Source organism: Vicugna pacos, chromosome 23 (assembly GCF_048564905.1).
Source record: "Vicugna pacos chromosome 23, VicPac4, whole genome shotgun sequence".
NCBI lineage: Eukaryota > Metazoa > Chordata > Mammalia > Artiodactyla > Camelidae > Vicugna > Vicugna pacos.
Genome location: NC_133009.1, coordinates 28,744,904 through 28,758,301, shown reverse-complemented (window position 1 = coordinate 28,758,301; position 13,398 = coordinate 28,744,904). Strand labels below are relative to the sequence as shown.

The 13,398-nt window shown below is 37.3% G+C and overlaps 1 protein-coding gene across 1 annotated transcript in view; it reads right to left on the bottom strand.

Moving 5' to 3' along the window:
• The window catches only part of USH2A (usherin), a 698,253-nt gene that overhangs the window by 150,843 nt on the left and 534,012 nt on the right, over positions 1–13,398 (bottom strand). Inside the window, exons 50-51 of the mRNA XM_072948735.1 lie at positions 12,889–13,057; positions 1,778–1,999 (exon numbers count right to left, since the gene is read on the bottom strand). Of these exons, the coding sequence (XP_072804836.1) occupies positions 1,778–1,999; positions 12,889–13,057 (391 nt within the window). The remainder of the gene's footprint in view (positions 1–1,777; positions 2,000–12,888; positions 13,058–13,398) is intronic.

Here is a 13,398-nt window from a genome sequence, read left to right as displayed (position 1 = left end):
GTAGATAATTACAACATAAAGCCATTATTGTATGAAGAGGCGACCAAAGGTGCAGGTTAAACATGTCAGAAAAAAATACAGAGAGATGTCAGAAGTTATATAATCCAAATATACTATATTTATGTTAGCAGGATCCACTAGGTTTTTTTTTTCAGACTTGTAACTTTTGTAATTTATTTTCCCCTTATAAATACTTATTTTCATATTTTGTTCTGTCGTCAACATTTTATTTTCTTAAAAAGGGTCCCCCAAATTTTATAACTTTCAGGCATCCCCAAATCTAGATCTGACTAACTGAGTAATCTTGAGCAAATGTCTAATCTTTATGCCTCAGTTTCCTCATTTTTAAAATGTGGATAATAACAGTACCTATTTAGTAACAATTAATTGAGGTAATCATGTATAAAACATTGGGCATAATGCCTTCTAGATAGAAAGTACTCAGTGATAATGATTGCTATTAATATTAATTTAATAGCTACAGAAAAATAAGGGAATAAAAGAATTAGGACATATTATCATCAATAATAATTTTGTATAATCTCAGTACCTACTATGGATTATTTTCTTGGTCCTGGATTAATGCATTCGTTGGTCGGTTTTTTTGTTTGTTTGTTTTTTGGTCGATGTGATACTTTCCAAGAAGAAAGAGTTTTAAACAACAATGAGATACAGCTATACACCAATGAGAATGACCAAAATCCAACACACTGACAACAGCAAATGCTGGCAAGGGTGTGGAGCAACGGGAAGTCTCATTCATGGCTGGTGGGAATGCAAAATGGTACAGACAGTTTGGAAGATAGCTGCCAAAGGCAGTTTCTTACCTTTACCATACAATCCAAAAATCTTGCTCCTTGGCATTTACCCAAATGAGTTGAAAACATGTCCACACAAATACCTGTACTCAACTGTTTGTAGCAGCCTAATTCATAGTCGCCAATAATTATGCTGGAAGCAACAAAGATGCCCTTCAATAGGTAAGTGGATAAGCTATGATACATCTATGTGATGCAGTATTATTCAGTGATAAAAAGAAATGAGCTGTCAAGGCACAAAAAGATATAGAGGAACCTTAAAATGTATATTGCTAAGTCAAAGAAGCCTGTCTTAAAAGGCTGTACACTATATGACTCCAACTATATAACATCATGTAAAAGTAAAATGATAGAGACAGTAAATGATCAGTGGTTCATAGGGGTTTGGGAGGAGGAGGAAGGGATGAACAGATGCAGCGCAGGGGATTTTTAAGGCAGTGACACTATTCTGTAAGATACTATAATAGTAGATACGTGTCATTTTACCTTTGTCAAAACCCATAAAACTACAAAACAAAGAGTGAGCCCTAAGGTAAAATACGGACTTTAGTTAATAATAATATACCAATATTGGCCTACCAATTGTTACAAATGTACCAGATTAACACAGGATGCTAATAATAGGGGAAACGGAGGCATAGGTGGGCGGGAGTATAATATGGGAACTCTCTCTACTTTCAGCTCAGTTTTTCTGTAAATCTAAAACTCCTCTGAAAAACTAAAGTCTACCAATTTTTTTAAAAAAAAGGGAAGAAAGTTTTGACTTGTTTTTATGAAATGCATCACATGCACCTAAAAATGTGAGATTACATTTTTATTTGTTATTCAATATGCACCTAATTATTGCATTAGATATAATTAACACGAGCTTTAATTACTTCTGCGTTTTCTATCTCAGGCAAGTTTCTCAACCTTTCTGCTCCTCAGAGTCTACTGGAAGGTAGACAAGGGTCCCTTACCTGGACGGCGACTGTGCACCACACCCTCTTCCTCTCCGCCACAGCACTCCAAATCCTTGCTCACAATCTGTCCACCACAGCACTGCTGGCCGTGGCTGTCATGGAGCCTCCCAGCACAGCAGATCTGGTTTCCTGAGGTGGAATACGGCATTCTGCCACAGCAGGAGTCACCGATGCCCGTGGAAACCCGATTGTGCTGTTCATCTGGACAGCATACTTCACCTGTCAATTTAGGACAATAACCATCATTGCATGAGTTAAAAAAATATGCTCTGACTCACAATTAAATTTCATCACAATGATCTTGCAGATGCCAACCGGTTGACAGAAGACCGTCATATTGGAGTTGCAAAATTTCAATACAATTTCAAAATGTTTGCACTGAGAGTGTATAAACACATGTGTCTACTCACATACACACATGTCAGCTTAGAGGTAAGGCTCTGTTGCCTGTTTTCTCTGATCCCTAACACATGAGCACATTAGGTCTGGTGACATGGATTAAGTGATGTTATAAAAAAAGATTTGTCTACAAATACTTTTCTATTTAGTGCAATTTTTTTTTGGAAAGTGGAGTGGATTCAGAAATCAATAACTGATAAATTTGTATTGCTTTTGCTGATAATTTCTTTAACCAAACTATACTTATTTAACCAAACCAAAATATTTCCAGTGGAAAGGTTAATTAAGTGAGAGGAGGTAAAAATACTATATTCAAGTCTGCATACTAGTATTTTGCTGAGCTATGGCAGACACAGAATTTCACTGATGTAGTTACACTCGCATTTCCTCTTTACTTGATATTCTGGGAAACTTGAAATAAGAATAAAATTATCTTTTGCCTTAGGATCAAAGAATTCAAATATTCTAAATATCAATAGTCAGGCTTTTTTGGGGGGGGTTGATTTCAAAAGACAGGAAAACCCTAAAAGGCAGAAAAAAATTAAAATTGCTTTCCTTAAGGATACCTTAGAAAGGATTAATGACAACTTGGAAGATCTAAAAATCGAACTTACTTCCCTGTCTCATGACCCAACGCAGGGTTGATCTCCTTCCTACCCCTCTGAACCCTGGCTTCCTTCTCCCCCTTGCCTCACCACTTTTCTTCTTCCTGCATCTTCAACAGACCCTCTTCTCTTTCCTCCACTGCCCCTTAAACATATCCTTCTCCCTAGACACTATGCTTTCATGAAATCTTATTAGGTGTATAAGTATAATGGGTAACCTGGCAGGTTTTATAGCTTTAAACCATGGTCCAGACAAGATTTACATAATTTAGTTAATGATTTGTCTAACTTTTAAGAAAAGGCACAAGTTCCCTGAAGAATTTAAGACTGCCTTAGGATTTAGAGTCCTGGACTCCCTGATCTCTGTTAATTAGTTCATCTTGTGAAGCCAGAATATGCCAAAACTTGATTAGTAAAAGCAAAATGAACTGCTAACCAAAACAATACTAAAAATATGTGACAGTATTTAACTATGGATAGATATATAAAGAGCATAAAAACAGGACAAGAACTCTTAGCAGTTATCCCTGAGGTCTCTCTTGTCCAAAATTCATTGGTCAGAAACCACTCCTACCAGATGAAGTGGACAAATTACTAGAAACACACAGCCGACCAAAACTAAATCATGAAGAAATAGGGAATCTGAATAGACCTGTAACTAGTAACAAAATGGAATTACTAATCAAAAACCTCCCAACAAAGAAAAGCCCTGGACCAGGTGGCTTCACTGATGAATTCTACAAACATTTAAATAAAAATTAACAGCAATCCTTTTCAAACTTTTCAAAAAAATTGAAGAGGAAGAAATACTTCTTAACTCAATCTATGAGGCCAGAATTACCTTGATAACAAAACCAGACACATCAAGGAAAGAAAATGACAGACCAACATCCCTTATTAATATTGATGCAGAAATTCTCAGCAAAATACTAACAAATTTAATTCAATTCAGTAGCATATTAAAAGAATTACACAACATGACCAAGTGGGATTTATTCCTGGAATGTAAGGATAATTCAACATACAAAAATCAACCAATGTAGCACATCATATTAAATGAAAGAATGAAAGAAGGAAAATGTATCGTCATCTTAACTGGTGTAGAAGAAGTATTTGGCAAAATGCAACACTTTTCTATTATAAAAACATTTAACAAACTAGGAACAGATGAAAGTGCCTCAACATAATAAAGGGCATATTTGAAAAACCCATAGATAACATTATATTCAACAGTGAAAGGTTTTCTTCTAAGATCATGAAGACAAGAATGCTGAATTTTGCCACTTCTACTCAGTGTAATTTTGGAAGTGTAGCCACAGCAATTCAGCAAGAAAAAGAAATAGGAGGCATCCATAATGAGAAGGAAGAAGTAAAATTGTCTCTGTTCACAGACAACAGAATCTCCTATGTATAAAACCTTAAAGATTTTGCACAAAAACCCTGTTTAAACTAATAAGAGAATTCAGCAAAGGAGCAGGATATGAAACCAACATACAAGAATCAGTTGTTTACATACACTAAAAATGAACAGTCTGAAAAGGAAATTTAAATACCATTTACAGTAGCATAAAAAATACTTAAGAATAAGCGTAACCAGGGAGGTGAAATAATTGTACAGTGAAAAGTACAAAACGCTGCTGAAAGTAATTAAAGAAGAGTTAATAAATAGAAGGACATCTCAGGTTCATGCATTAGAAGGCTTAATATTGTTAAGATATTAATACTACTCCAAGTAATCTACAGATTCAATGCAATCCCTATCAAAATTCCAATACTTTTTACAAAAATAGAAAAATCCATCCTAAAATTCAAATAGAATCTTAAGGTACCTCAAAAAGCCAAATGACCTTAAAAAAGAACAAAGTTTGATGTCTCATACTTCCTGATTTCAAAACTTACTATAAAGCTACAGTAATCAAAATAGTGTGGTATATCTTGATTGCAGTTGCGGTTTCATTGGTGTATGCATCAATCAAAATTCATCAAATTGTACATTTGAAATAGGTGTAGTTTACTGTACAGGAATTATACCACAATAAAAGTGTTTAAAAAAAAACAGTGTAATCCTAGTACAAAGACAGATATATAGACCAATGGAATAGAACAGAGAGTTCAGAAATAAAACTTGGCATGTCTAATCAAATCATTTTCAACAAGGATGACAAGACTTTTCAATGGGAAAAGGACCATATTTTCAACAAATGGCATTGGAAAAACTGGATATCCAAATGCAAAGAATCCGTACCTTATACCATATACAAAAATTAAATCAAAATGGATCCAGGACCCAAATGTAAAAGATAAACTATAAAATTTTTAGAAGAAAACATCAAAGGAAAGTTGAATTTGGCAGCAGTTTCTTAGATATGACACCAAAAGCAAAGGTAACAACAAGAAAAATGTATTATTTGGATTTTATCAAAATTGAAAAGTGCTATCCATCTAAAGACACTATCAACTGACTAAAACTATCATCTATAGGAGAAAATATCTGTAAATTGTATATTTAATGGATTAATATCTAGAATATATAAAGAACTCCTACAACTCAATAATTACACAAACTATCCAATTACAAAATGGGCAAAGGAATCATAAAGACATTTCTCCAAAGAATATATACATGTGACCAATAAGCCTGAAAAGATGCTCAATATTATTATTAGGGAAGTGCTTGTCAGAAGCACAATAAAATACCACTTCACACCCAGTAAGATGGTTATTATAACAAAACAAAATAAAAACAGGAAAATACAAGTGTTAGCAAGGAAGTGGAGAAATCAGAATCCTGTGCATTGCTGTTGGGAATGCAAAATGGTTCAGCTGTTGTGGAAAACACAATGGCAGTTTCTCAAAAAACTAAACAGAGTAATAACTACATGATATAGGAATTCCATTTCTGGGTATATAGCCCAAAAAACTGAAAGCAAGGATTTGAACAGATATTTGTATGTCAATGTTTATAGCATCCTTATTCACAATAGCCAAAACGCGGAAACAGCCCAAATGGCCATCAAAGAATAGACAGATAAATAAAATGCTATATATATATAGACATAATGGAAAATTATTTGGCCTGACAGAGGCAGGAAATTCTGCCACAGGCTACAATATGGAGGGATTTTGAAACACAATGTTAAGTGAAATAAGCCAGTCACAAAAGGACCAATATTATATGACTCCACTTATATGAGGTACGTAGAGCAGTTAAATTCATAGAGACAGAATATAGAATGGTGGTTGCCAGTGGCGGGGCAGTAAGGGACAATGGAGAGTTAATGTTTATTGGTACAGAATTTCAGTTTGGGAAGATAAAAATGTTCTGGAGATGGTGGTGTTGATGGTTACACAGTAACATGAATATATTTAATACACTGAATTGTGAATGTCAAAATGGTCAAAATGATATATTTTATGTTGTTATGTTATATTTTGCCACAGTTAAAAAACATTCCACTTCCATAAACAGGGAAACGTAATTCCATGCCTGGTTTCACAGACTGGTTAACTATCACCTTCCAGGAATGCTCTGGTCTCAAAAGAAGTTAAGAAGAAATGAAAACTTCTCAGAGAACGGAAGATAGGATACGAGCCTGTCTCTCCTCTCTAATTTATAACAGCTTGCTGAGAACTTGGAAGATGCTTTGACTCGGAAGTAAAGAAAAAAATATCAGATCAAATTCATAGTTGTCAGATTAAGCAATTAGACAAACCCAAGAACAAGGACACATCTATGTTAAGTTGACCCCCAAACAGCCATCTATATTGTAAGCAAAAGGGACAGGAGAAAAACACTTGCTCTACTCTAGCAGGAAACATAAAATCAAAAGAGGAAAAGGACAAACATTGAGAGAACAACCCTTCTCTATGAAAGGAGTTGCTCTTGTCAACTCATAATTGTCCTAAACACAAAGGGAGAAATTTCCATGCAGTTGTAAAAGTAGAAGGTCGCACATCTAAATGATACTGGTGCTACATTAGGTACCGTAAATCCTACGACTTTTCCATCATTCCTTCCTAGGAGTATCCCAAATGTCTCGGTAGAAATTTCAAACGCCTCTCAGTCTCTGCCTTTGTCTTTCTTTGCCCTCTCTTGAATTAACACACTTTTCTGTTTAGACATTCCAATCCAGTGCATCTGTTGGGAGGAGCTCCACTTTGTAAATGAGATGCCACTATTAAATGTGGACCCCAAAGTCTCTTTCTGGAACTCCCAGTGGAAGAATCCCCCGTCTATAACCTGATGATGGCCCGGATTGATTACCCACCAGCTGATGCCTCTGTGACCAACATTTCAGACCTTGAATCTGTCTCTGAGGGTCTCTGGGGCAAGGACAGTTCATTTACCGGATTCACAGAGGAGGCTAAACCCTTAAAGGTCTCTATAAATCTGGCTATACCCTTCTTAAATATGTCTCAAAATCTACTTTAAAAAAAGGTGCAGTTGAATAACTGTGGTCCGTTGCATCCACATGCCTCCAGAAAAGACTTGTTATCCCCTGTAATAACCTATTCATTCCATCCAAAAGATAAATAGCTTGCATAGCACGTTGTCTAAGATTTAAGGGCCATTAACAAGATTGTGCTTCCTCACTTCCATGTAGTTCCAACCCTAATATCATCCTATCTCCAGTCCTGGAGACGGCTGCTTAATTTAGAGTAACAGATACACGCTCAGCAGTTTTTACATACACGCTGCGCTCAGACTCACTGTGTCTTTTTGTATTCACTTGGGACAGTTATGTCTCAAGAGTTTACAGAAATGCACTCTTAATTCTCACAACTATTTAACCATAACCGTAGTGTGGTAAGCAGAATGTGACCTCCCGAAGATGCCCACATCCTAATTCCTAGAACCTGCAAATACGTTATGTTACATGGCAAAGGGAAATTAAGACAGCAGACGGAATTCAGTTTGAAAATGCGGCGTGAGGAAGGCTTGGCTGGCCATTGCAGGCCTTGGAAGAGGGAAGGGAGCTGTAGCCAATGAATGTGGACAGCCTCTGGATGGTGGAAATGGTAAGAAAACAGATCCTCTCTTCCAGAAGAAAACCTGGCCCAGATGACACCTTGATTTTAGCTTGTGGAGACTCACTTGGAACTTCTGACCCTGAAAAACGTAGGATAACGTATCTGCCTTGTTTCAAGGCACTAACTTCGTGGTAATTTGTTGTAACAGCCCTAGGAAACTAATACACTGAAGATACCTGATTTCCGCTCTCAAACGCCACCTCAGACAACGTGTGGATGGTCTTTTATAACATTCTCCAGAGGGTTCTGAGAAGTTGATTCTGTCTGTTGACAGTAGTAGCACACAAAGGACACAAAGTCTCTGAACATCAATCTTCTTCTGTTTTTTTTTTTTTTCAGAAAATGCATTTTCTAGGGTCTAGATTCTAGGCTGTGACCTCATGCAAAATGGAATGATTGGAAGCTTGTCATGACTTTGCCCAGCCTATCGCCAGAAGTCAGCTTGAAGGACTGCTCAGTCTCACAGAATCAATGAGAGTCACCGAGGATCCCTGGTCTCAGTGGATCTCAATGGCCACCAGACATTGGATTCCCAGCTTTTGTGAACTGGCTTCTCCTTTATAGAATCTGATGGAAGTGGACACACCTGAGTCTTGCTCTAGATTAATTCATAACAGACTATCTTCTGTCACTTAGGGAATGCCTGTTAACTCCTTTTACTCTTAGGCTCCCCAGTTACTATAAATCTTTCCTTCTATTGCACATGAAATGTTGGATGAGCTCTGAGGGTTCTAACTCGGGAGCTCACAGACAGACATTAGTCTCCCACAAACAGTTCTTAGTTTAAGTAACTTAGTGAAGGTCAAGCAGCTACGAAGTGGAAAAAATGGGATGTGAATCCAGGCAGTCTGACTACAGAGCCTGTGATCTTATCCACCGGTTATTCAGCATCAAACCATCAAAACACTACACAGAATTTTTTCCTTTATTAGAATACGACCATACAAAATGTTACCTGAAATGAGGAGTCTAGTCTAACCAGGACATTTTTACTTGTTTTCTTTTAATAGGGATTTTCAGTGTAATTTTAATGGAGATATATTTTCTTTCTTTCTTTTCTATCAATATGGCAGTAAAACATATTGTTACATTGAACATCACATTAACATACAACACACTATCTTTTATCAATATAATATTTAATCATGAAAATTCTAGTTTTGACCTCCTGGATAACTTGGCATGTTCTTATAGCTCAATATGCCTATTTTTAAAAATGGAAATAGAATTCTAAGGCATATTCCTTTTAGTAAAATTTATTTTAAAAAAATATCATCCAGCAAAACTGACCTGTTTTGGATGCACAGTTCTGAGAACTTTAACACAGGAACACAATCAGGGTACAAAAGAGTTTCATCACCCCCAAAATTCCTTCATGCTATCCCTTTATAGTCAGTGTCTCCCCTCACCCATTCTCTTGATAATCACTGATTTGTCTCCCATCTTTAGCTTGTCTTTTCATATATGTCTGTTACTGGGCTGAACTTTGGGTCCATGTGCCTGACACACAGCAAAGCTAATTTACTGACACCGGGTGGTGGTGAGGAATGTACAGTCTTTATTGCAGGTGCCAAGCAAGGAGAACAGGCAGCTCATTCTCAAAAGATCCCAATTCCCCAGTGGTTTGCAGGGAAGCGTTTTTAAAGGCAGTATTTAGGGGTAAGGACTGCAGCGTACATGACTTTCTTCTGATGGGTTGGTGGTGAGGTGACAGGGTGGTGTTTCAAGAATCTCAGTCATCAATCTTTTGGTCCCAACTAGTCTGGGGTCTACGTGCTTGTGATGAGCAGGAAGTCCTCATACTCCACCTGGGTCGGGGGGTGGGTCTTAGTTCCTGCAGAATAACTCATGGATGTCCATCAAACTGTTACGTACATCCCTTCAGGAGGAACTAGGACTCTGTTTTATCACCAAATTATTGTGATTCCTTTTCTTATTTAACTGCTTTTCCTTTGTTTCTGCATTCCCTCACTTGCCTTAGTAACTGCCTATGCGTGCTCTTTGGAACTCAGGGAAGGCCTCTGAGACTAAAATCTTTTCTACAAAAAAGAAGTGGGGACACAGAGGGGTTTTTGTACGTGGGAGGGCTCCACAGGACCCTGCTAAGTTTCACGTCATATAAACATCATCTTACAATGTGTTACTTTTTAAGACTGGTTTCTTTCACTCAGCATAAGGCCTTTTGGGTGGATGTCTCAATAGTTTGCTCCTCCTGATTGATGGACAGTATTCCTTTGTGTGGATTTACCACAGTTTGTCTAGGTACCCACTGAGAAACAGATGAGGTGTTTCTCGTTCTTGGCAATTATAAATAGAGCTGCTATAAACATTCGTGTGCAGGTTTCTGTGTAAATGTATCTTTATTTCTCTAGAGAAAATACCAGAAGTGGGCGAAGGCATACTCAGTTTTCTCTCAAGATATGAATTCCCAGAATGCAGGGGACAGTTGGCTTAGTTGATAGTCTTTGAAAGGATCTTATACTGCAGTATCTATAAACTCAGTAAATGTTTCACAGTGATTCTACTGGAGGCCAATGAAGGAGAAATGAGCTTACTATGAACAGCAAAGTTACTCTATTTGTTACGTTTTTGTGGATGAAAGGATCCTCCTGTCGGGCCTCAATGTAGTTCCCGTATTTCTTAAAACTTCTTTACAGCTAAAGAACACAGTGCCCCTTGGTGGCAAATATTGTTTAACTTAATGTATCATGTGGTCCAGGGGCAGCATCAGTTAATTCAACATCACTTAGGACAATGGTGGGCTTAGAGGAAACAGGGTACACGGCTATGTTGGGGGAAATCAACCTTTTTTTTAAAGTCACTTTAAAAAAAAAACACTTTTGAGTATAACAAATATTAATAGGATATTTTATAGCCATATTTTGCTGAATCCCTCAGAATTTTATTCAGTTACCTACAGAAGAAAAGGCTTCATAAAAAGAGCTGTGGGTTATATCAATGAGAAGTAAAACCTGATTTTTTTTCCCCTCAAAAAAGGGCTATTAGACATAAGATACAAGGATCAGTCACCTACTCATTAACCTCTCAAAATGAATCTATTTCACGACAGGCTTGGAAATGTTTTCTCTCTAAAAGCTACCACGCAGTCTCAACAGTTAATTGTTATTCTTATCAAAGAATGACCCGTATTAACATTTAGCTTGAGGTCATTAGCATATTTATAAAAAAAGAGTGGAAAGAGCATTCTTGTCTCTGCTGCTCTTTGTTGGCGAGGGGGTGGGGGGGTGTCTATGGAGGAAAGTTGTGAGAGAAAATGAAGTAAGTATTATTAACCAAAATGAAGCACATATCATTCACCAATATTTCAGACTTATCTATAAATATCAAAATGCCTATACCTGTCTCAGCCTTGAACTGGCAGCCTGCTGACTGAATTTGAACTACACTGAAATACAAGGCAGCCTGGGGCCACTGTGCTCTCTTTTTTGACGTAAATAGTATTAAACTGGTTAACACAGATCACTGGCACGGAGAGGGGTCACGATATAATCTCTTCATTTAGGTACATTGAGATGAATGATGAGAGCAAAACACTCTCTTTGATTATCCCGTAAGATTGCATTTTTTCCCCCTTGACACCAAGGTAGACATTCCAATCCTCTGAAAAATGAGCCACTTAAAAGGCATCCAAATGCTGAACAGTTTGGTAGCTATTAAAACACTTGAGGGCGGAGTGGGCATGTGTCAATATACAGATTAGAGCAGTTTTAAAAACTCCTGTTTTAAAAATCACTTATTAAAAAGTTTTCTATAATATCAATAAATGACCTTTGGGCTCCCATGGCTCATTTCATTTTTGGAAGAAAAAGTTGAGTTTTATTTGGAAATAGAACAAAAGTAGATTGTGTTCCTAGTTCAAAATCTGACACTTTGTGTTAGGATTGAGAAGAGTGACAGGCAAGTCTCCTAGGTGTTCACAGCCCTGGTAGATGCCACCGAGTGTTTTCTATCCATTTTAAGGCACAGAGGGTGTTTTTCAGAGTTGAAACAGTTAACTGCAAATCCTAACTTATCAAAAATTTTAATGTGACTTGGAAATGAAAATGCAATTATTTAGTTCTATGCTAGACTTAGAGAAGAGCCTAACATGACCATTGGTCTGCAAAATGGGAGGATGGGACAACAGAAAATTTCCACCTCACCTGTATAATCATAATTTCCAAGGCAATTTTTTGTAAGGGAAGGAAGATGTGAAATACAACTGAAAACTTCCAAAGTATAAATTATTTTGAGAGAATAAAGCATTTGATTGATTCATTGCCTAACACTATGATTTGTAGTATAAAGAAGTTAAGGCTTTTCTACAAAATTCTTATTTCCATCACCATTGTGTTTCTTACTTGGAAAATCTAGTTGATTAAGAGTTACTCCATTATGAAAGAATTTTTGCGTGACAATCAGAAATAACACTACTTGTACAAAGGCAGATTTTTCTATTAATTTTAAGGAAAAGTTAGGAAGAATAGAGGATCTCCGTAGTTGATCTGGAAAATGGCTTATTCAGTCAGTTGATAAGACAGATGGAAAAGAAGGGTGAAAAGGGAAAAACTCCTGATTGCTACTCTTTGCTGCGTCCCCCCTTCTCCAGCCAGACTTAGAGCAATTAGGGGACACTGACAGTGGACTAGCCTCAGATAAATGGAATTTGTGGTTACAATCCATCTAGGAACAACACATGCATCATTCAGAACGTAAATGGAAAAAATGAAGAGCAGCTTCATGGAGTGAAACGTGAAGAAATTCAGAGTTTATGGTGAAATATTCAGCCATGTGAATAAAATAAAGTCTCAAAAAAGGGAGTTATCTAGCTATCCAGATATGTTTCTTTATGTAGCACACGTGTCTCTTGTATTCTCTCTCTACTTTGTACCTAGCCTTGCTTATATTTCAACAACACTGAAAAAAGAAATGCTACCTAAAGCTGGCCACTGGCCACGTGTTAGTGGCTCAAGTTTTGGCGGGGAGGTGCTTAAAACAGTCCTCTGACATAAGTCACACGTTTGCTTCTTCTGGTTCCCGGGATCGCTGAGCACACGCGGACATGAGCCTCACCTGGCAGAATCCTGACGTAATACCCCGAGCAGCACCGATGGCTGGGCTGTGCCTCCCTTATGCGGCCACCGCAACACACTCCCGTTGAATTCAAAAGAAATGCAACGTACTTCTCTTCACAACAGCGGTGTCCGGGCTGGGGGTCGTAGAGAGCGCCGTTACAGCAAACCTGAAAGTTGGGAACCAGATGTAAAGAAATACCAGTTTGGTTAAGAGTAATACACCACCATGCCTTACGTGATACAGTTGTTATCTAATAAGGCCTTGATCCGAGACCAAGCATAGCAGATTTCTGATAAAAATTCAATGGTTTAAAACCAGTGCATTTTCTCAGCATCATTCAAATACTATACATGCCATTTGATACAATGTAGATTTTTTTAGCCTTCCGCCATGCTTTGCGCGCTATTAGCTTTGCGCGCTATTATAATATTCTATAAATATGAATTATCTTTTGAATGCCAGCACTTCCAATGTAAAGATGATTTAGGATTGTAAATGAACAATTGC